At 55.3% G+C, this 23114-nt stretch overlaps 2 protein-coding genes and 1 long non-coding RNA gene across 4 annotated transcripts; 2 read left to right on the forward strand and 1 right to left on the reverse strand.

Annotated features, from left to right (window-relative positions):
• Window positions 1-8201: 8201 nt before the first annotated feature.
• Window positions 8202-12246, reverse strand: LOC119089240. Of its 2 annotated transcripts, XR_005093120.1 has the most exons (4): window positions 12141-12246; window positions 11213-11470; window positions 10776-10859; window positions 8202-8669 (listed from the first exon to the last, which is right to left on the reverse strand). It is a non-coding gene; the product is annotated as an uncharacterized LOC119089240 (long non-coding RNA). The 2 variants fall into 2 exon arrangements; XR_005093119.1 differs by lacking the exon at window positions 8202-8669 and having other exon boundaries at window positions 10299-10859.
• A 285-nt stretch (window positions 12247-12531) lies between these two features.
• On the forward strand, window positions 12532-13365 carry LOC114682842 (glycine-rich cell wall structural protein-like). The gene has a single exon (XM_028856895.1). The coding sequence runs from the start codon at window positions 12532-12534 to the stop codon at window positions 13363-13365; it is 834 nt and encodes a 277-aa protein (XP_028712728.1).
• On the forward strand, window positions 13305-22904 carry Pgpep1 (pyroglutamyl-peptidase I). The gene is made up of 5 exons (XM_028856953.2): window positions 13305-13414; window positions 15853-15905; window positions 20870-20986; window positions 22018-22250; window positions 22622-22904. Exons 1-5 carry the CDS (start codon window positions 13381-13383, stop codon window positions 22812-22814), a joined length of 630 nt encoding a protein of 209 aa, XP_028712786.1. The 5' UTR covers window positions 13305-13380; the 3' UTR covers window positions 22815-22904.
• Window positions 22905-23114: the final 210 nt, after the last annotated feature.

A 23114-nucleotide genomic window follows, 5' to 3' on the forward strand; every position in this document is an offset into this window, starting at 1 on the left:
TTGCCTCCTTTCAACCTAAGATAGAACATGAATGATGGAATTCATGCTCCCATGACGGGTAAGATAGGAGTGTGGTAAGGAACGACCTAAGACAGGCACAGTCATCTGAGAGACTCAGTGGAGTCTTAAAAAAAATAAAAAAGGAGGAATTGTGGGATCCCACAGTGACTCAGTTTCCCAGTTTGAATCTGAAGTCTATTCTGAGTCAATAGAGTTCAGACTTACTTGCTCCAGGGCTGTGAGAAAGTCCTGATTAGCCCAGAGGAAGGAACACACTCTCCAGCTAGATGCAGGCTGCTGACACCAGCTGGAGTTAGATGAGATAGAAAATGAAACTGCCCGCTGCTTGACACAAGGACAAGATGGATAGCGGTTGGATACCTGTGCTGTGCATTCTTCCACCTCTGTCCTCCAAGACTGTGTATAAGCTGCCTGTGAAATAAACTCGGGACTGTCCGGCATTGACTGGCCGTCCTCTTGACTCTGTTCTGTCTTCTTCTTTGTCTCTGCAATGATCAAGCCTCCGCCCAGATGCCCCGTGGACTCATCGGCAGGCTCTGACAGTGTACATATTTTAATCTTCCAAATTCTGAGAAATGAAACACATACATCTGCCAAATTTCATTCTTTGTCTACTTTCAGGATTGCGTCCTGTGGATAATGGAGTTTGTACAGAGGGACAAGTGGGACGTTTGTTGTTTTACAGTTTCCTTGGCTTGGCGCCAGGTGATGTAAAAGTCCTTCTTCAAACCTTTGCTGTTTACATGATGTTTCTTATGAAATTCTGAGACTTCTAGCATGTTACCTATTAATAATTGATCAATCTCATCATTACCTTGTGCTAGAGAACCTGGCAGATCCATATGGGATCTGATGCGTGATATATATATATATATATTCCCTATTTATAATGACCTGTAATGTCTAAATAGTGAATTTACTTATGTGTTATCAGGAATAAATTGAGCAGTTTCAATATGTAAAACAACTATTTCTGCGTATTCAGCCTGGGCTACCAAGTGAGTCCCAGGAAAGGCGCAAAGCTACACAGAGAAACCCTGTCTCGAAAAACAAAAAAAAAAAAAAAAAAAAAAAAAAGAATTTACTCTTTGTATTTTTTCAGAAGCAATTTGTAGTCCCCAGCAAGGCAATACTTTACTTCTTCAAACATGTTTTCTAAAGTACCTAACTTTGGATCAGCTAATAAGACATTATCCATATAATGGTAGATTATAGATTGTGGAAATTTTGCACAAATTATTTCCAACAGTTTTTGCACAAAAACATTGGCACAGGGTAGGGCTATTTACCATTCTCTGTGGAGTACCTTCCATTGATCTGTAACTGGCTGAGAATTATTTTAAGTATGTACTGTGAAGGCAAATCTTTCCCTATCCTTTCCTTGTAGAGGTATAGTGAAGAAACAGTCTTTTTGTTTGTTTGTTTGTTTGTTTTTTGTTTTTCAAGACAGGGTTTCCCTATGTAGCTTTGCGCCTTTCCTGGAATTCACTTGGTAGCACAGACTGGACTCAAACTCACAGAGATCCGCCTCCTTCTGCCTCTTGAGTGCTGGGATTAAAGGCGTGTGCCACCACCGCCCGGCAGAAACTTTTTGTTTTTTTGTTTTTCGAGACAGGGTTTCTCTGTGTAGCTTTTCGCCTTTCCTGGATCTTGCTCTGTAGATCTGGCCTCAAACTCACAGAGATCCGCCTGCCTCTGCCTCCTGAGTGCTGGGATTAAAGGTATGCACCACCACCACCCAGCTTAGAAACAGTCTTTTAAGTCAATAACTATAATAGGCCATTCTTTAGGTAACAGAAAGGGTAAGGACATCCTATTCTGTAAGGAGCCCATAGGCTGAATTACTTTATTAACGGCTCTCAGATCTGTCATCATTCTCCATTTACCAGATTTATTTTTAATAACAAATACAAGAGAATTCTAAGAGCTGGTAGGTTCTTCAATGTGTTGAGCATTTAACTGCTCCTGAACCAACTGTTCTAAGGCTTGTATTTTCTCTTATGTCATAGGTCATTGTCCAACCCAGACAGGTTTATCAGCTGGCCATTTTAAAGGTAGGGTTGTTGGTACCTCTGAGAGTTCAACAGCAGTTGTGTTCTGTTTATGTACAGCCTGAATGGTTGGTGGCTATTTTTTACAGTATCTTATAATATTATTCCCAGATACATGAATTGGTCTATATTCCACTTCTGAGTTTAGAGGTATTCCATTGTTATAACAGATCACCATCCCAAATATTCACTCTACATTAGCCATATATGGCCTCAGCCTTCCTCTCTGTCCTTCTGGCCCTATGTATTCAACCCATCTCAAACTTTGTTTTACCTGAGGTAGGGTTCCAATCCCTAGAAATTGGACATCTACTTCTTTTTTTTTTTTTTTTTTTTTTTTTGGTTTTTCGAGACAGGGTTTCTCTGTGTAGTTTTGCGCCTTTCCTGGAGCTCACTTGGTAGCCCAGGCTGGCCTCGAACTCACAGAGATCCGCCTGGCTCTGCATCCCGAGTGCTGGGATTAAAGGCGTGCGCCACCACCGCCCGGCGGACATCTACTTCTTGAAGAGGCCAATTTGGATGCTGTGATTTTGGCATAATTATAGTCACATCTGCACCTGTGTCCACTAAGCCTTCTAGAATAATGTTATTAATTTATACTCTAAGCTTTGGTCTTTGTTCATTTATGGAAGTCTACCAAAATGTTAGTTTTATGGGGTTTTTTTTTTTTGAGTTTTTGATCTATCTATCATCCAGTGCAGTATTGTTCTTTACATTAGGCACTGGGTTATTTAATTGTCCTAGGGAGGAATTTCCTCCATAGAGGCTGGAAATGTTTGGACCACATTTGATTTGGGGGCCTGCGAGAGGCCCTCTGAGGCGTTTCCTGCTGGTAAAGGGTTGCCTCGTATGTCTCTTGTTGATCTGCATTCATTGGTCCAGTGTTGGCCTTTGCCACATCTTCTGCATAATCCAGAAGGCTGGGGTCTGCTGTTTGGGTATTTCTAGAAGAAGTATTGTTTCTAGGAGCACCCTGTGTGCAATTCCTTCTTATATGACCTGGTTACCACAGTTAAAACATTGGATACTTTGTTGTCTCCTTCCACCTTTGGAAATCGCCTCTCCTGTTCAAGCTTTATCATCATAGCTAAGAGACTCAACACTATTTGTGTGCTGAATCCATTGTTCCAAAGGTGCATACCTGACCTTTAAAGTTGTAAGTATTCTTCTGCATTCTATATTAGCATTATCAAAAGCCAAAGATTGGGTTAATACTTGTCTTAATTCTTGGTCTGATATTGTATTGTTTATAGCCTTGGTCAGTCTTTGTAAAAAATCAGGAAACGGTTCTTTTGACCCTTGGAAAACCTTTTTATAGAGCTCAATTGGTTTTCCTGTTTCTGCAACTTCCCCCCAGGCATTTAAAGGTGCTGTATAGCATAGGAATAGTTTATGCTCATAAACGGTAGATTGTACATATGTATCCTTGAAGCAGCCCTCACCAAGAACTTGATCTTGGGAGGTCTTAAAATCTCTAATCTAACCTTGGTGCTCAAGGCTTTAGCTTCTTCTCTCAGCCAGCTTTTCCACTGTAACTGCTGGCTGTATTCTAACACAGCTGAGATTAACTGATTCCAGTTCCAGTCATCTGGTAAAATTCTATTTCTGGAAGATCACGTATTAAACATCTGTTTTGCATTTGTTGAGTGTATACCGTATGTAACTACAGCCTCCTTAGTGTGTTGTAAATCCCTCATATGAATAGGTTGCTGATATAGTCTATATATTCTTTTTTTTTTTTTTTTTGGTTTTTCAAGACAGGGTTTCTCTGTGTAGCTTTGCGCCTTTCCTGGAACTCACTTGGTAGCCCAGGCTGGCCTCGAACTCACAGAGATCCGCCTGCCTCTGCCTCCCGAGTGCTGGGATTAAAGGCGTGCGCCACCACCGCCCGGCTAGTCTATATATTCTTCAGGATGTGTATCGTCTGCTGGCTTCTCACAGATGGTGACAGGATAAGCCATTTTATAAGAGCCACCTGATGGTGTTATTACTTGTATGACTCTGCCTTTCTGTTTATTCGTTCCTTTATTGTCCTTACTGAGAGACTCCTCCAGAGCTTGAAATCGATTAACTACTGCCTGTTGCAGTGTTTGAACCTCCTCTGCTGTAAAGGATTCTAGAGATTTCATGGAATCATACAATTTTTTATGTTCATTAGAAACACATGATTTCAAAGACTTTATCAATTAGCAATGATCTTTCCTCAGAAATTATCTGAATGGCATTAAGATTGCTCTGAAGAGTTATTGTTTTATCCATTAAGTATTCATATTTATTTATTTATTTATTTTTATTATTTTTGTTTGTTTGTTTTTTCGAGACAGGGTTTCTCTGTGTAGCTTTGGCACCTTTCCTGGAACTCACTTGGTAGCCCAGGCTGGCCTCGAACTCACAGAGATCCGCCTGCTTCTGCCTCCCGAGTGCTGGGATTAAAGGCGTGCGACACCACCGCCCGGCTAAGTACTCATATTTATTATCAGTAGAATTAAATCTGGTTGTCCAGTTATTATTAATGGCCTGAAGTTCTTGTGGTAAATTAGCAGATTCCATAGAAAGTATCATTCTGTTTATGTTCTCATTACTACTTTGTAAAGCCGTATCAGTCCCATTAATGTCTCATTTTTTGCTGTTATTATTAAGCCAATTTTTCAATGAGATTTGGTGAATCACTATGCCAATTGCTATTATGGCAAACATTGTATACGTTCCTGGAAGGTTGTATAAGTCCTGTAAAATTTCATTCGTACAAACAAAAAAGTTTTTAAATTCCTGAGTGGTGATATTGTCTGCCATTTTTTGAAAAATATTCAAAATTTGTAAAGGAAAATTTTATTAGTTTGTTTATTTATTAATCAGTTTAAGGCATAAAATTATCAAGTAATTTTCCCTCCGATGGAATCCTTGAGAACAGCCCTAACAGTCCTGGGCGTTCCAGAAGTCTGTTCTCGCCGTGGTTTGGGGGTGTAGTGGCGATGTTCGGCCAGCAGGAGTCGCAGGTGTGGCGACAGAACAGGTCTGGCGTGAGCTGACTCAGCTCCCTGAATGGGCTGCTGTGAACCAGACACTCACCCGGGGAAAGCCTGCGGGGCAGAGCTGCGGGGATCACAACGGCTGAGGCAGTGCGCAGAGGGATCACAGCAGCTGAGGCAGTGCGCAGAGGGATCACCGCAGCTGAGGCAGTGCGCAGAGGGATCACAGCAGCTGAGGCAGTGCGCAGAGGGATCACAACAGCTGAGGCAGTGCGCAGAGGGATCACAGCAGCTGAGGCAGTGCGCAGAGGGATCACAGCAGCTGAGGCAGTGCGCAGAGGGATCACAACAGCTGAGGCAGTGCGCAGAGGGATCACAACAGCTGAGGCAGTGCGCAGAGGGATCACAACAGCTGAGGCAGTGCGCAGAGGGATCACAGCAGCTGAGGCAGTGCGCAGAGGGATCACAGCAGCTGAGGCAGTGCGCAGAACAACGCGGCGGCCGGCCATGCGCAGAACGGGGATGTGGCAGCAGGGAGCCAGGCTGCCAGGAGGGCGCGCCCTCGAGGGTGGTGGCCCAGGTTGTCCCGGAATTGGCAGCAGCTACACCTCCTTTAAAAGTAAAGGAACACACAAGAGAAACCCTGTCTCGAAAAACCAAAAAAAAAAAAAAAAAGTAAAGGAACAGAGTGCAGGTAGTCTCTGACCAGGCGGGGGCGGTGTGTGTGTGTGTGTGTGTGTGTGTGTGTGTGTGTGTGTCCGTGTGTCCGTGTGTGTGTGTCCGTCCGTGTGTGTGTGTGGCCCGGTCCAGCCGCTGCAAGCACAGAGCTCCTGGCGTGGCACCGTTCTCTCTGACGGTGCTCTATCCACGCAGAAGGCGCGTGCTTCTGGCAGTGGTTACAAGAACTGCTGCCGCGTGAGCCGCCAGGCCTGGGCAAGAGCTGCCTGGCTCATAGGCTCCCGGCATGGCCGCTGTATGCAGGCGTCACTTGAGCCCATGACCCCTCTCCCTTTCCTTTTAAGAGGTCGGGTACAATGGCAAGAAGCCCCGCCTCCTCCGGGCCCTACAGCTCAAGTTCATGGGCGGAGCAAAGAGGCAGGGAGAGGTAAAAGTGATTACTGCAAGGGTCTGAAGACCTGAGTTCAATCCCCGGCACATGTGAGAGCCGGATACAGAAGCACACATCTGTCATCCAGCACTTGTGTGCTGAGATGGAAGGTGGAGAGAGCTGAACCTGCCAGAAGCTCACAAGTCGTCTAGAGACATGCTACCCTGATGCGGCGGGAGGGCTGACCTGACCCTGCACCAGGCCCTGGGCATGGTGATGCACACCTGTCATCTCAGATTCAGGAAGATAAGTTCAAGGGCATCCTTAGCTACAGAATGAGTTTGAGGCTAGCCTGGGCTACATGAGATCCTGTCTCAGTAAAAACAAAACAACAAGAACAAAATAAGAAAACACATGAGTCCTAGCATGGAACCTGTTCCACCCCCAGGCCAGTGACCTTTGGCCCCCGCCCCAGGAATGTGCTGTCCTAGGCACAAAGGACAGGCTTTAGTACAGCAGGCAAAGGCTCAGGTGGCCTGCCCAGGAGACAAGACAGTTGCTGGCTTCGGGGGACTTTGACCAGGAGGACATGGGGCTCCGTCCCTCCCTACGAGATGCAGGAACTCCCAGAAAACCTCACCTGATGCTTCTGTGGGGTCCCAGCTTCCAGAGTGTCCCCAGAAAGTGGCATACAGGCAGTATGCCAGGCCAGCAGAGGGGGCTCTGGGTCACCAAGCCACGCCACAGGGCCACGGTAGTGAGTCCTGAGAGCACCATCTCGGGGATGGGGACAGCGTGTCACGCGGCCAGCGTAGGTCACACTCTCACTCCCACACTCAGGGTCTGCTTTTCCAAATCAGATATAACAGGTACAAGTCCGCTTCACTGTTGCTGCTTTGAGACAAGGTCTCCTGGGTCTGGGCTCTGAGCCGCAGCCCGGCCTTTTTCTTCTCTTTGGCTTATTGAAGACGAGGGCCTTGGCACACGGCGAGATTCTGGGGAAGAGCTTCCTTCCACACTGGAGTACTGGGTGTGCCCAGCCCCAGCCCTGAATCTAGGCTGACAGGCTCCCCTCCCGCCTCCCTCCTCCCTCCCTCCTCCCTCCCTCCTCCCCTCCTTCCTTTTCTCCGTTTGCTCATTCTGTGTGACCCGCTGAGTTTAATTAGGGTCTTCACAGGAACATGGCAGCTGTCCCCGGGGCTGGGCCACTGGGGATAATGCCACTCCCTCCAGCCTCCGCAAACTGCCTAGAGACCCTCAGGTCCCCTGGGCCTCCTTGGGCCCTCTGTGCTCATCCTGGCAGGGTGATTTTGTGTGTGCTCATGGAGGCAAGAGATCATTAGGGACTTCCTCTGTTGATGCCCACACCAGTGTTTGAGGCGGAGGCTCCCTCTGAGCCCAGAGCCCTCCCGTTATCTGGGCGGACTGGCTAGTGAGCCCCGTGGACCCTTGGGTCTCCCCCCCGAAGAGCTGGTGTTAGAGCTGTGCACAGCCATCGTGGCTACGTGTGCAGGTTCTGGGGATTCAAACTGGGGCCTCACACTTGTGGGGGCGCTGTCCCCACTGAGGTGTCTCCCCATACCTGCCCCTTGGGGAGTTGTGCTCCACAGACGGTTGGAGGCCCTCTGAGTACCCCAGGCTCTGGGGTGGCCTATGGTCTCCCTCAACCTGGACTGGAGTTAGATAAAAGCCAGCATTCCTTGGGAACTTGTGAAGCTGGGTCCCCTCTACGAACAGGAGTCATTTCCCTGTGGCTGGCAGTAGGGACACATGGCGACTGTCCAGCTCACCGGCTTCCCGCCCCAGCTGCTTATTCTCCTAATAACCCTGATAGTTCTGCTGTGCTCGCCTGCTCTGTGTCTCCCTGTTCTCTCTCTCTCTCCTCTCTCTCTCTCTCTCTCTCTCTCTCTCTCTCTCTCTCTCTCAGTTTTCTCTTTTCTCTATCCCCTGCTAGTCAGGACGCAGGGCAGCCCCAAGGGGCAGGATCAGAATATTAGCATTTCTCTGTTTTGATGATTATAAAAGGAGGTGAGTTATGGGAGCAAGGGGAAGAACAAGACGCTGAATTCTCCAGGCTTCTTCAAGCTGGCGGGGGGGGGGGGGGGGGGGGCCGGGAGTCACGCGTGGCGGGAGGCGGGAGTGAAGAGCATTGTTTGCTGTTGTCATGGTTTTTACTCCTACCTAGCCCTCCAGCCTGTCCTGGGAACAGAGAGCACAGGACGACGTGGTCTCCACAGCTGCTTCAGGCTGAGCTGGGGAGCAGGTGTCCAGGACCAAGGCAATGGGGTGTTTATCATAGAGGAATTTGTTGTAGAGGAAGAAAATAATTACATTTGGCCAGACTGGTCCACCATAAGCCCTCAGCAGGTCCATGTCTCACAGACTGAAGTCAGGAGACAGTGCCTGGATGTGTCAGCCCGCCAGATGCAAGTCCACTGGAACAGACGCAGGCTAGAGGCGGGAGTTAAAATTTATGAATCTGTTTGGAACCTTCAGCCAGTAGCTTTGGTAACTGGAGACCAGGGGAGAAAAACGCCCTCCTCGGGAACAGGCATCTGGAGAGCAGCAGCAGACTCACACCTACAGGTTAAAAATCCTGAGCTCGTGTCCCAAATACTATCAGAACTGTATTAATGTTAAGATCTGAAATCTTAAGCATCTGCTGCTACCCTGTCCCGGCACGGGAACGCGCTGTCCCCACCTACCCAAGCAGCCGCTAAGGAAGGGGACCAGGCCGCAACTGAACCTCCACCCCGCCCACGCTGCCCCTAGTAAAGATGGCAGTGAGGTCATATGACCTGTCTGTTTTGACCTTAGCCAAAATGGCGGCTTGCCAATCCTGTGGTTGCCCTTATTTAAGATGGTACTGCCTGATCTCGTGGCTGCCCCTATCAATTTAGGCGCCTAACCATATGTTCATATGGGGTTTTTTTGGGGGGGGGAGTTGTTCCTTTTTTTCTTTTTTCTTTTTCTTTTTTGTCCCAAAATAAATTGAGCAGATAAGAAACAGATAAATTGAAGCGTTTAAAAGTCAGGCAGAAAGAAGTTGACGTGGCCATCTCTCAGGCCCCGGCAGCAGCAGCAGAGGAAAGGCGGACTCCAGGGGGAGAGGTGGGGCCCCAAGGGGCGGCAGAGCAGCAGGTCACAGGGCAGCAAGAAGGTGGCTGCCAGAGGGGCTCGGCCTGTACGGTGGCGGTGGGGCGGAAATGCAGTCAGGTGACCAGACACTTGTGTGGGTAGTTCGTGGGCTGCAGGGGAGGGGGCTAGGCAGCCGGTGGGGCAGGGATCGGCCGCGCACCTAATCCCGCGGGTGGAACAGGAGGTCCCGGCACCACAGTCAAAGCGGCAGAGGAAAAAGATTTAGGAGACGGAATTCCATCCCATCACCAGAGCAGGTCAGTTCGGGCTGTCTCGACCATTGCCAACCGTCTATTGTGGGGGTATCTTTGTGGTGATGGGATGGCCAAACACCCCAATTGCCGTGCTAGAAACCCCATCCAATGACTGAGGGATCTGGATGCAGAGATCCACGGCTAGGCCCCTGGTGGAGCGCCAGGAGTCTAATTAGCGAGAAAGAGGAGGGTTTATATGAGCGAGAATTGTTGAGACCAAGGTTGGATAAAGCACAGGGACAAATAGCCAAACGAATGGAAACACATGAACTATGAACCAAAGGCTGAGGGGCCCCCAACTGGATCAGGCCCTCTGAATAAGTGAGACAGTTGATTGGCTTGATCTGTTTGGGAGGCAACTAGGCAGTGGGACCAAGTCCTGTGCTCATTGCATGAGTTGGCTGTTTGAAACCTGGAGCTTATACAGGGACACTTGGCTCAGTCTGGGAGGAAGGGACTGGACCTGCCTGGACTGAGTCTACCAGGTTGATCTCAGTCCTCGGGGGAGGACTTGTCCTGGAGGAGGTGGGATTGGGGTGGGCTGGGGGGAAGGGGAGGGGGCGGGAGGGGGGAGAACAAGGGAATCCGTGGCTGATATGTAGAACTGAATTATATTGTAAAATTAAATTAAATTTTTTAAAAAAGAGATGGGCCGGGCGGTGGTGGCGCACGCCTTTAATCCCAGCCCTCAGGAGGCAGAGCCAGGCGGATCTCTGTGAGTTCGAGGCCAGCCTGGGCTACCAAGTGAGCTCCAGGAAAGGCGCAAAGCTACACAGAGAAACCCTGTCTCGAAAAACCAAGAAAAAAAAAAAAAAAAAAAAAAAAAGAGACAGAATTACAGACAAGGAAAAGAATTAGTAGCAGGGGACAGGCAGAGAGTGAGCTTTTCCTGGTGGGCATGTCGCGGAAAGGACCCCAGGGACAGGTGATGACGTAACTGCTTAGCGGAGGCTGGAGGAGCATGGGAGGGGTGGGCGATGGGGAGGGGAGTGGGAGGGGTGGGTGCATTTTTCCACAATGAGTTATAACAGCGCAAGGCAGCCAACGACCATCGTCACAGAGGCTGCGGGCCGAGGAACTCAGAGGGCACAGGCTGCCCCCATATGCCCTCGCATAGGGGCGGTGGCCTAGGGGCTATGAGCCCAAGACAGGTGGTACCAGTGAGCAAAACTGACTGAGCTCCGGCCTCCCAGAGCAGCGAGCACTGGGCACAGGCTGTCTCCGCACGCTGTCATGTAGGGACACGGGGTACCGGTGAACGAACGGCCAGAATTCTGGGGGAGAAGAATCTCACCAGTGCGACAGGCCAAGAGCTTTTCCCGGTCCTCCAGGTAGAAAAGCGGTGCGTGGTCCAGGGTCCCAAAGGCTCCTCAGACGGCTGCGAGCGGGCAAAGCCGCAGTGTTAGGGTTTATGGTGCGGCCCGGAGGTGTCCCGCACCAGGGAAACGCGCTGGGCAGAGGCATGCCCGCCGCAGTGGCCAGGAATGCCCACGCCAGACGCTGCGTCCACGGGGAGAGATAAAGAGGCAGAGAGAGAGAGGAAAGGGAGAGAGAGAGGAAAGGGAGAGAGAGAGAGGAAAGGGAGAGAGAGAGGAGAGGCTGAGAGAGAGGAAAGGCAGAGAGAGAGGAAAGGGAGAGAGAGAGGAAAGGCAGAGAGAGAGAGAGAGGAAAAGGAGAGAGAGAGAGGAGAGGCAGAGAGAGAGGAGAGGCAGAGAGAGAGGAGGTGCTCACCTCCGGGAGGAGAAGCTGGAGGGTGAGGAAGGCCGGAGTTTTTCCTCCGGATGAGGCTTCTGCGCCAGGACTCGGGCGGCCCCAGGGAGCGGGATCGGAGCATTAACAACGCTCGTCGCTCAGTCCGAGGCCCGGCCTCTTCTTATGGGTGTTTTTACAGAAATCACCATAGAGGACGCGGGCTGGCAGGGATGTCCGTGTGCCCGGGGCGGTGTGGTCAGATGCTCTCCGGCAGAAGCTCCGACCAGCAAGGCTACCCTGTGGAGCCGAGGGAATGAATGCACCACGATCAGGAACAGGGTTTAGAAAAAGGAACCAGCAAAACAGGGCTGTAGGAGAGAACGGGTGGGCAGACGACAGAGGGGACGGCCGGGTGGGGGGCTGTGGGGTGACTCAGCCCGAGCAGGCTGGAGGCCAGCCTGGGTCTGCCCAAGGGCCTCAGCAAGCAGCGGGAGCAGTCTGGAGATGGCCTGGGCGCACGGGCGGCAGCCGCGTCACAGCAGCAGGGTTCATCGGACCGCCCCTTGTTCCACACGCTCCCCCAGGCTGTGTCGCTGACCCTGCGCCTGCCCGGCCCGCCCCACGGGGCACAGGGCCGCCGGGGTGAGGAGGGAGCCCCCTCTGCGGGGTGACAGCCGGAGAGGCCCGCAGGAGGAGGACGTCGAGACTGGCACAGCCCTCCCTCCCTCCCTCCCCCGCGCTGCAGACCCCTCTGCCCCTCAGCCTCGGCCCAGGGCTCTCCCCAGTGCCTCGGTGTCCTTGTTTGTCAGCTGCGATGAACAGAGCCACAGGCTTCCGGTGGGCGCCAGGTTCCGAGCGGCCGCTGTGCAGCGCAGAGGTGCGGCCGCGCCGGGGACGATGACGAATAAATGATCGCCGCCCTGCGCGGGAGCGGGCACAACCTCTGACCTGACCGTACTCTTCTTACCGGAGGGGAAACCGAGGCTGGGAAGCGTGAAGAGCGGCACACGCCCACTGGAGGCCGGGCTGGGGCACCGCTGGCTCAGGAGAAACTGGGGGGGGGGCGCTGGATGATCGTGGGCGTGGCCAGGCAGGGGGCGGGGCGAACGAGAGGACAGGGCTGTGCTCGGGGCGGGGCCTAGATGGGGTCCAGGTAGCCCCGCCTAGCATTTCAGCGGGGGTGGGGCTGGGGAAGGGGGCGGGGTGAGCGGGGGGAGGGCCTAGAGTTCCGAAGGGGAAGTTCTGGGGGCGTGGCCTGAGCCAGGGATAGCCGGGTCCTGGGTGGGGCTTCGGAAGGCTCAGGGCGGGGGTGCCCTGGGGGACGTGAGGGTACGCGGCCGGAGCCTGTGGGCTCCAGGATGGCCGTGGCCTGGGAGTCTGAGGCGTCTGGAGCCGTAGGGGGTCTGAGAGGCTTCGTAGGGCTCCGGCGCGGCGGTGGTCGGGGCGTGGCTGTGGGCGGGGGCGCGGCTGTGGGCGGGGCGGGGCTCGGGGCGGGGCTGTGGGCGGGGGCACGGGGGCGGGGCTGTGGGCGGGGCGGGGCTGTGGGCGGGCTGTGGGCGGGGCGCGGCGCGGCGCGGCAGGGTTCGGGGGCGTGGCGGGGCTCGGGGTGGGCGCGGCGGGGCTCGGGGCGTGGCGGGGCTCGGGGTGGGCGCGGCGGGGCTCGGGGGCGTGGCGGGGCTCGGAGGGGGCGTGGCGGGACTCGGGGGCGGGCGGGGCGGGGCTCGGGGCGGGGCGGTGGTCCGGGGCGGGGCGGGACTCGGGGGCGTGGCGAGACTCGGGGGCGTGGCAGTGGTCCGGGGCGGGGCGTGGCGGGGCTCGGGGCGTGGCGGGACTCGGGGGCGTGCCGGGGCTCGGGGCGTGGCGGGCTCGGGGGCGTGTCTAGGAGCGTCCCCTGTCCCAGGCCAGCCTTGGAGGTGGGGCTTTGGAAGGCTCGGGGGCGGGGTTACGTAGGGGTGCGGCTTCTAAGGGGCGTGGCCTGGAAAATGGCTCGGCCGGGGCGCTTGGTCAAGGACGTGGCGGTGCTCGGCGGAACCGCGGGCCCGCGCGGGGGCGCGCACAGAGGCTCGCACCGCGGCTCGGGGGCGGGGCCGGGGCGGGGCCGCGCAAGCCCAGCGCTCGGGGGCGGGGCCGGGGCCGGGCGGGGCTCGCTATCCGGTCGGTGTCCGCTCCAGTCTCCGCCGCCGCGGTCCTAGTGAGCGCGTCCCGCCATGGAGCAGCCGCGGAAGGCGGTGGTGGTGACCGGTAGGTGAGGCCGGGCCGGGGGCGGCGGGGCAGGTGCTCGCGGTTGCCACAATTTTGCAGTCGTCGCCGCCCGCGGCGGCACCGTTCGGCCCTGGTGACCTGAGAAGTCCGAGGTCCTGCGGCCGGGAGTGCGCGGCGCGTGGGGCCGGGGTGCAGAGCGGTCCCCTGGGCGCTGCGGCCCTGCCCCACGCAGAGCTTGTCCCCACCCGTGACTCCGGGGACAAAGGCGGGTTCGCGGCCAGGGAAAGTCCGGGTGACCAGGGTCCACCCGGAACCCTGCAGCCCGGCGTGGAGCAGGTGGAGGGCCTGCGTCAGCCTGACCCCGGGATGACCCAGGGACTCCCGGCCCGGCTCCTGCTGTCGCCAGCACCCCCGGAAGCTAACTGTCCTTATTTCCTGAGTCTCGGCGGGGCCACTTGGCGGAGTCAGGTCCGCCAGGCCCGCAGGAGGGCACCGGGTTCACCTCTGCCCCAGCGGCCGCCGCAGGGAGCAGCTGGGAAAACTCCTACAGGTGTTTGGTAACCGAGGAAGGCTGCGGCCGGAGGCTGCCTGCTGGGCGGGGTAGCTGCGCCCCGACCCCCGGAGGTTCTGGGCGGGGTAACTGTGCCCCGACCCCCGGAGATTCTGGGGCGGGGTAACTGCGCCCCGACCCCCGGAGGTTCTGGGGCGGGGTAGCTGTGCCCCGACCCCCGGAGGTTCTGGGCGGGGTAACTGTGCCCCGACCCCCGGAGATTCTGGGGCGGGGTAACTGTGCCCCGACCCCCGGAGGTTCTGGGGCGGGGTAGCTGTGCCCCCGACCCCCGGAGATTCTGGGGCGGGGTAGCTGTGCCCCGGCCCCGGAGGTTCTGGGGCGGGGTAGCTGTGCCCCGACCCCCGGAGGTTCTGGGGCGGGGCGGCTGTGCCCCGACCCCCGGAGGTTCTGGGCGGGGTAGCTGTGCCCCGACCCGGGAGATCCTGGGGCGGGGTAGCTGTGCCCCGACCCCCGGAGGTTCTGGGGCGGGGTAGCTGCTGGTTTATTGAGTCGTTCTGTCGCTCTGTCCCTCCGACCTGGAACTCACTCTGGGACCCAGGCTGGCTACACTCGGTGATTGTTTAGCTGAGATGAGCAGTGTGTGCCACCATGACCAGGGCCCCCAAGACGTGGCCCCACCTGCTGTCCTGAGGTGTGGTGGCCACTTCTTAACACTGGCAGCAGGTGGGACCCGTATCAGCTGAGTTACACTAACCCAGGTTCTTTGAAGGTGTGTGTGTGTGTGCGCGTGTGTGTGCGTGTGTGTGTGCGCGCGCGCGCGTGTCTGAGCATGTGATGGTCAGAGGTCAACCTTAGGTGTCACTCAGGCTCTGTCCACTTGGGTTTTTGAAAAGTGTCTCTCATTTGCGAGCAACTTAGGAGATATTTCTCAACCTGTGGGTCACGACCCCTTAGGGTGTCAAACGGCCCTTTCCGGGGGTTCCTCTAAGACCATTGGGAAACACAGATGTTTACATTACGACCCCAAATAATAGCAACATTCCAGTTAATAAGTTGGAACATAATAACTTTATGGTTGGGGCCACCACAGCATGAGGAGCTGTGGGAAAAGGTGGAGAGGCCCTGCCCTAACGCCGGCCCGTCAGGCTAGACTGGTCATTGAGCCCTGCCATTGAGCCCTGTCTACTCTCCCAGCCCTGGGAGCACACGTGTGTGCCGCCACACTGCGCTCGGGAACTCAGGTCCTTGTGTAACAAACATTTTACTCACTGAGGTATTTTTCTGGTTCTATTTATTTTGAAACAGGGTCTCACGTCGCCTGGGCTGGCCTGAAACTCAGTTCTCTCGCCTCAGCCTCCAGACACTAGGTCTGAGGTGTGGGCCACAGTGTTTTCGCTCTTGCTGTGTGCCCTCAGCAAGTCCACTTCCTCTCTCTGCTTCAGTCCTGTCTTCAGGGGAAAGAAACCAAAGGGCACAGTGCCTCAGGAGTCTGTCTTGGTCAGAGACAGGGCCTGGAGGGCGAAGTCACGGGGAGTAGGTGGTGTCCAGGTAGTCTGGCCCAGAGACATACCCACCCCGCCCCCACCCTGCGAGCTAATCCTCATGTAGTGGGGACTCGTGGCAGCCCACGGTCCCGGGGTCCCAGAGTTGGAAGACAGCCACACAGTGATAAAATAACCGTAGTTTACATCCTGGCTGGAGAAGGAAGTAGCGACCCGAGAGGCCCACTTCCTGTGGGTCCTACCAGGTGGGAGTCCTAACGGACACACGGGAGCCAGGCTTGGCGGCCTGTGCCTGTCCCCCCAGCACCGGGCAGGTGGAGGTCAAAGGGTGTCAGCCTGGAATCCACAGCTGGGCCGGACTGGGAAGGGGGGGGCGATAGACTAGTGCGGGGCTGTGTGTGGGTGGGGGAGACTTCAGAATGCTGAGGTGGGGGAGAGAGTAACGTCTCTTTTCCTGTTTTCAGGGTTTGGCCCTTTTGGGGAGCACACTGTGAACGCCAGCTGGATCGCTGTCCAGGTAACTGAACTGGGGGGAAGCCTAGCCCAGAGCGGAGTGTCTTTCCGTGTGTTTAAATACAGTTTAAACATCTCAGATCCCAACCAATCCAGCTTATGTTTGTTGAGGCCTTTTTCACTTTTTGTTGTTGTTTTGTTTTGTTTTTTAGCCCAGGCTAACTTCAAACTCATGATCCTCCTGCCTCAGCCTCTTGAGTACTAGAACCATGCCTGGCTGAAAGCCTTTTCCACTGGCCTGGTGCTGTGGCGCACGCCTTTAATCCCAGCACCTGGGAGCCAGAGGCAGGCGGATCTCTATGAGTTCGAGGCCAGCCTGGTCTCCATAATGCGTTCTAGGACAGCCAGGGCTACATAGTGAGACCCTGGGTAAAACAAACAAACAAAACTTCCTTGAGAAAGGCCTGTGTGTCCCAGCCCATGCTGCCAAGGCTGGAGAGCAGATGGGCGTATTGGGCAAGGACTTAGCCTCTTAGGAAGGAGGGCACTGACCCCCAGCTTCTGCCCTGGGAGTCTCAGGAGGGTGTCTCCTCCCAGAGCCCGATCCAAGGAGTGACTCCACTAACCTGTGTGTCCTTGCCAGATGGGACATTCAGACAGACAGGCTGGGGAACAATTGAGTCGGGAGAGACAGACGTTTGGTTCTTAGAAAAATCAGCTGGCGGAGACGGCAGCCGGACCCGGATTAATTTTAGCCCATTAGCTGTGTGATTTAAGGCCCCCCTCTTTCCATCCAAGACTCCCACGTCCCCCGCCACCAGCTTGTCACCTCCCCACCTCCGAAGTCCCAGTCGCTCTCTTCCCACCTGCACTCTGCCAGCCGGATGGAAGACTCCGGGATCCCGGGACCTTGCAGATGGGAGTGTGGCCGGGGCCCTGCTGCACACCCGCTCCCCAGAGCCCCAGACAAAAAGGTCCAGTGTGTCTCTGAAGACTTGTGTGTCTGGCTTTGTGTGAGCTGCAGACAGGAGGCTTCACGGGCTGAGTGGACACAAAGCCAGTGTCTGGATTCCGGGGCCCCAGACACCGCCATCTGCATGTAAATAGGAAGAAATCAATTCAACCATCTTTGAGAATTCCCTTAGAGCTTTGGGGCTCCGAGGGGAAACCTCCGTTTTGTACAGAGACCCAGACCGTTTCTCATCTTATTTCTTTAAAAAATGTCACACACGGGTCAGAGGGCACTGTGTGTGTCCCCAGGATTGAACCTGGGTTACCAGGCTCGGCCACAGCTCTGTTACCTGTTGAGGCAGACCTTACTGTCCCCACCCCACCCCCTCTTTTTTTTCTTTAAGTTTTGAGACAGGGTCTCACCCTAGCTAACTTTGAACTCATCCTCCTGCCTCAGCCTCCCCAGTGCTGGATGACAGGTGTGTCCCACTATGCCTGGCTCTTTGGACTGACTGATTCATTGATCGATTTTCAGACAGGACCTCACTGCCGTCTTGGCTAGCCTCAAACTCAGTGTGATTCTCCTGCCTCAGTTTCCCAAGTGTGGGGATCACAGAGGGCACCTCAGTCGCAGCTTTCTCTTCATTCCCCACCCCCAGGTCTCTTCGTGGAGACTCAGGTGGATGTCAAGGGCCAGGACGCCTCTGGTTTGCTACTGCGAAGTCTGTCCCTGAGCGGGCCTCGGTGACAGCCTGGGATGATTGGTGCCACCATGAGTCTAGGCAGACCCTCCAGACAAAGGGGGCTCTGTGTGAGGTCAAGGGGCTCGTCAGATGCGCCCTGCAGCCTGCCCAATTTTGTGACTTTTGAGTCTTTTCAGGTAGATGATTGGGAACAATGCCACAGCTGCCCCCTCCTGCCTGGTGCTTTCTGGGGTGCTTTGCACTGAGCCAGGATGCAGGGAGTGGGATTTGGGATTCACGCCCCCTCCTCCCAGGTGTCAGGGGCAAAAGGCCGTCAGGTGAAGAGTGACATGTCTGTGACTTGTCCTCACGACACTGTCCTTTGTCAAGCCGTAGTCTCCATGGAAGTGTGTCAGTGCCGAAGGATGCTCATGGCCTTCACGGGGGGGGGGGGGCATTAAACACCCGCTCGTACCCACAAATTTTCTGGGTGGAGCCCTCTGCTACAAACTGCTCATCCTGGCCACATAGGAGTCCCTGCCACCCGAGGGGCTGGGAAGGGACTGAGGACAAAGTGCATGGCCAGACACCAGCTGATGTGTGCGTGTGCGTGCGTGCGTGCGTGCGTGCGTGGGTGTGTGTGTATTTGTTTTCTTTAGTCTGGTTTTTGAGACAGAGTTTCTCTATGTAGCTCTGGCTGTCTTGGAATTCACTATATAGACCAGGCTGGCCTTGAACTCACAGAGATCCGCCTGCCCAGCATTTTGTTTATTTTTTGAGACAGGGTCTCAAGTAACCCAGGCTAGCCTCAAACTCGCTATCAGGCAAGGCTGACCTTGAACTCCTGACTTCTCGGCAAGGGCCGAGGAGACAAGCTGACAGGCAGGTCCCTTCATAAAGGCACAGCCCTGCACTCTTCTGTCCATTCACCGTGCTCTGGATCCCTGTCACGCGTTAGTGAGGCTGCCGTTGGGACTGTGGGACCAGTGGGGACAGCATGAGGAGCCTCCAGAGGCCGGGGTGGCCACTCATAGCTGTGTTGACAGGACCCCTGAGGCCACGGTGCCTTCTGGATCTGTCCCCAGGAAGCTCTTCAAAGATAAAGCAGGTTAGCGTGAAGATGGCCCGGGCGTGGTGGCACCCAGTACTGGGCAGGTGGCGTAGAGACAGCCTGTCTAGAGACAAAGAGCTGTTTCCTAACATTAAATTTAACCATTTTTTTTTTTTTTGAGACACTGTCATTCTGTAGCCCAGGCTACCCCCCTACCCCACCCCCGTCCCCCTCTCAGCCTCCAGGGCAGGCATGATGGGTGTGTGCAGGCTTCAGAACCTGGAGCACCGTGGTCCCCAGTGCTGGTGGGGTTCAGTGTCCTGAGTGACTTCTTGAAGCAGAAGGGCCGTGACGTTGGTGAATGGTGGAGGCTTTTTCTCTTGGTGCCTGAGTCCTGGTTTCACTTCCTGTTTTTCATTTCTTTCTTCTTTTAAAAAAAATAATGTATTTAACTTTATTTTATGTGCATTGGTGTGAGGGTGTCAGATGCCCTGGAACTGGAGTTACAGACAGATGTGAGCTGCCATGTGGTTGCTGGGAATTGAACTCAGGACCTCTGGAAGAGCAGCCAGGGCTCTCAACCTCTGAGCCATCTCCAGCCCAGCTTCCTCCTTTTCTAAAATGCAGGTTTACACCCTGATTCAGATAAAGCATGAGTGACTGTAGCATTCATCCGGGGGCTGGGGGGGGGGCCACGGAAAGGTCTGGGGTGTTGTTTGTGTTTGTTTTGTTGCTTTTTTGAAACAGTCTCACTATGTAGCCCTGGCTGTCCTGGAACTCACTCTGTAGACCAGGCTGGCCTCGAACTCACAGAGATCCGTATGCCTCTGCCTCCCGAGTGCTGGGATTAAAGGCGTGCGCCACCACATCTGCCTTTTTTTCTTTCTTTTTTTTTTTTTTCTCTTTTTTTGAAACAGGGTCTCATATAGCCCAGGCTGGCCTCCAATTCACTCACTCTGTAGCCCAGGCTGACCTTGAAGTCCTGATCCTCCTGCCTTTACCTCCCTAGTGCTGGGTGGGGGCGCAGTGATAGGCACGTGACACCCAGCCTGTCCTTTTGTTTTGATTTTTTAAATTAGGTTTATTTTAATTACGCATGTGCGCGCATGCCTGTTAGGGGTGGTGTGTGTACGTGAGGGCAAGGAACTCCAGATGCCTGAGGCCTGGGATCCCTTGCCGATGTGAGCCACCTGATGTGGGTGCAAGGTGCTGACCTCAGGTCGGCTGGGAGAGCAGTGAGCAAGGCCTCTTACCCTCTGAGCCCTCTGCTACCCTTGGTTAATTTTTAAGACAAGATCGCACCGTAGCCTAGATATTTCTGGAACTCACTGCAATCCTCTTGCCTTAGCCTGAGTGCCGAGTGACAGGTACACCACTTGCTCCACCGGGGGTGGTTTATTTTGCTTTTCTATTTTGTTAACCTGTGAAGTTCAAAAGTCCATCAAATACGGTTGCCATGGCGACAGCTTGCCCTCTGCCCCTCCCCTGACGCGCCCAGCAGGTGGCGCCCGTCCCCTGCTCTCTGTTGGGTTTGTAATGCTTTCATGCTTTTTGTTTGAGTTTAGGGTATTTGCGGAGACGAGTCTCTCTCCTGATCCCCTGCCTCCACCCTCCCAGTGTTTGGGATGACGGGTGTGCACCCTCACACCTGCAGGGGATCCCGGCTTTCGCTGCATGCTAGCCGGGCACTCCGCTAACTGAGTTCCAAGCACTGTGCCAACTGAGCTGCCAGCACTCCTAACAGCTGAGCCAGCCCCAGGCCTTTTTTCTTTAGTTTCTTGTGTGAGACAGAGTCTCGTGGCGTAGCCCTGGCCGGCCTGGAACTCATTATGTAGAGAAGCAGGCTGGCCTTGATCCAGCAGCGATCCTCCTGCCTCAGACTCCCAAGTGTTAAAACAGTCCTCAGCAATATCTGGACCTCCTTTTTCATAAAGCCCCCTGCCCGTATTTGGTCACAACTGCAGAAATAGAGTAATCCGGATCTGTCTCCAGCTCTGCTGTCTTCCCTGAAGACCCTGGGCTCCAGCAGCCTGGCATTTCCTGGGCAGCCAGCCCTGCAGTGGTCACGGTCACGAGGGAGACACTGCTGGACCGGGTGTTCAGTGGTTTGGGTATAATTAATACCTTTTTTTGAGGGGGATCAGGGTCTCATGGAGCCCAGGCTGCCTTCAGTTTTTCTGTGTATGAAAAGGATGAGGATGACCTTGAATTCCTGGTCCTGCCTCCATCTCCCGAGTGCTGGGTGCCAGGTGTGCAGCAGCCCAGCGGATCTCTCTTACACCTGAAGCCAGGACGTGCCACCCTTGCAGCCTCCCCACCCTCACACCGTGTCTTCTCTCCCAGGAACTGGAGAAGCTGGGCCTTGGGGACAGCGTGGACCTGCATGTGTATGAAATCCCTGTGGAATACCAGACCGTGCAAAGGCTCATCCCCGCGCTGTGGGAGAAACACAGCCCCCAGGTGAGCAGACCGCAGGGGCACCCTGGGAGATCCGTGCTCCCAGTCCTTGCTCAGCCCTGTGAGGAAGGCATCGTGACCAAGCAGCCCATAAATGCCGGGCTGCAGCTGGGTCGAGCTCACCCCCAGTGACACACCTCCTCCATCAAGACCACACCTTCTAATCCTTCCCAAACAGTTCCACGCCCTGGTGACTAAGCGTTCAAATCTAGGAGCCTGTGGGGCCGTTCTTACTCAGACCACACCCCCTCCGCACAAGACCACTGCCGTACCTCACCCTTGAACTTTCATGGATTCTTATGGGAGGGAGGGAGGGAGGGAGGGAGGGAGGGAGGGAGGGAGGGAGGGAGGGGACAGCAGTGACTGGGGCTGCATAGACCCTCTCTGTCCTCGGTGTGCCAGCCAGCGAGGGTCTGAGCAAGTCACAGTTAAGTATGAGTGTGTGAGACCCTGGTGTCCACCCAGCACCACCAAAGAAAGTATTAATACAGAAATGATGACTTTCACAGCACACCTCCAGCCGGGCACAGGGGTGGCAGACACCTGTCACCTTGGCAGTCAGGAATTCAGGGAGAGCCCAGACTACTTGAGAGGCTGAGGCCAGCTTGGGCTATCGAAGGCCCTATCTCAAAAGCAAAACAAAAACCTGCCTTGGGCTCTTCACACACACATAGGGTTTCTCTGTGTCGTCCTGGCTGTCCTGGAACTCACTCTGTAGACCAGGTTAGCCTTGAACTCACAGAGATCCACCTGGCTCTGCCTCCCAAGTCTGTCACCATGCCCTGCTGCCCTGGGCTTTTTAAACAGCTACATAATATGCCAGGTGGTGGCGCACGCCTTTAATTCCAGCACTCAGGAGGCAGAGGCAGGCGGATCTCTGTGAGTTCAAGGCTAACCTGGTCTACAGAGTGAGTTCCAGGACAGCCAGGGCTACACAGAGAAACCCTAATATGAAAAAAAAAAACCACTAAAAAACCCCAAACTATATAGTCATCATTGTCTGCTCCTGCTAAGCCCCGCCCCTCTGTCCCCAGCTCGTGGTGCATGTTGGGGTGTCGGGCATGGCCACCACAGTGACGCTGGAGAAGTGTGGGCACAACAAGGGCTACAAGGGACTGGACAATTGCCGCTTCTGCCCCGGCTCCCAGTGCTGTGTGGAGGACGGCCCCGAGAGCATCGACTCCATCATCGACATGGATGCTGTGTGCAAAAGGGTCACCACGCTGGGGCTGGACGTGTCTGTCACCATCTCCCAGGACGCTGGCAGGTGGGGCCCTGGGCACCCGAGGGCCGGTGGCGGGTGAGGCCCTGGGCACCCGAGGGCCGGTGGCGGGTGGGGTCCTGGGGGCTGAGCAGCAGGGGCCCTCCTGTCACCTCCGCCTGGCCTAAAACTGTCTCTGTAGACCAGGCTGGCCTGAAACTGTCTCTCCGTAGCTCAGGCTGGCCTCTGCCTCCCGAGTGCTGCTGGGATTAAAGGCGGGCGCCATCATGCCCAGCAAAATGAAAGTTTTAGAAAAGGGAGGAAAGTCTCCCAGAGTCCCCGGACGTCCTCTAGCCCTAGGTCGTCCCCCCCCACTGTCCCCCAGCACAGGCTTGCCTGGACCCACTCTGCCGCGTGTCTCCTCCTCCCCGGCTCAGGTACCTCTGTGATTTCACCTACTACACCTCGCTGTACCGGGGCGGCGGCCGGTCAGCTTTCGTCCACGTGCCCCCACTGGGCAAGCCTTACAACGCGGACCAGCTGGGCCGGGCGCTGCGGGCCATCATCGAGGAGATGCTGGGCGTCCTGGAGCAGGTGGAGGGCGACATCCGCTGCTGCCACCAGCACTGACCGCCGGCCACGCGGGCGCCCCCGGAGACGGCGGCGTGGAGGGCGACTCACCCCTGCTCCTCCCCCTGGCGCACCCAGGCGGCTGGACAAGGCGAGCCCTGTCTGGGGACGCAGCCGCTGCACCCCAGGGAGGCCGGGGCAACGCGGCCACAGTCTGAGGCCGACACCCGCCACGCCACTGCCTTGACCCCAGCGCACTCTGTCAGGGCCTCCTCTCCGGCCAGGGCCTCGCAGAGTGTCATCAGGGAGTCCGCTCTAATCTGTCCCGGCAAAGCCACCTGGAACTTGGCTGCCTTTTCT

This window comes from Peromyscus leucopus, chromosome 17, assembly GCF_004664715.2.
Source record: "Peromyscus leucopus breed LL Stock chromosome 17, UCI_PerLeu_2.1, whole genome shotgun sequence".
NCBI lineage: Eukaryota > Metazoa > Chordata > Mammalia > Rodentia > Cricetidae > Peromyscus > Peromyscus leucopus.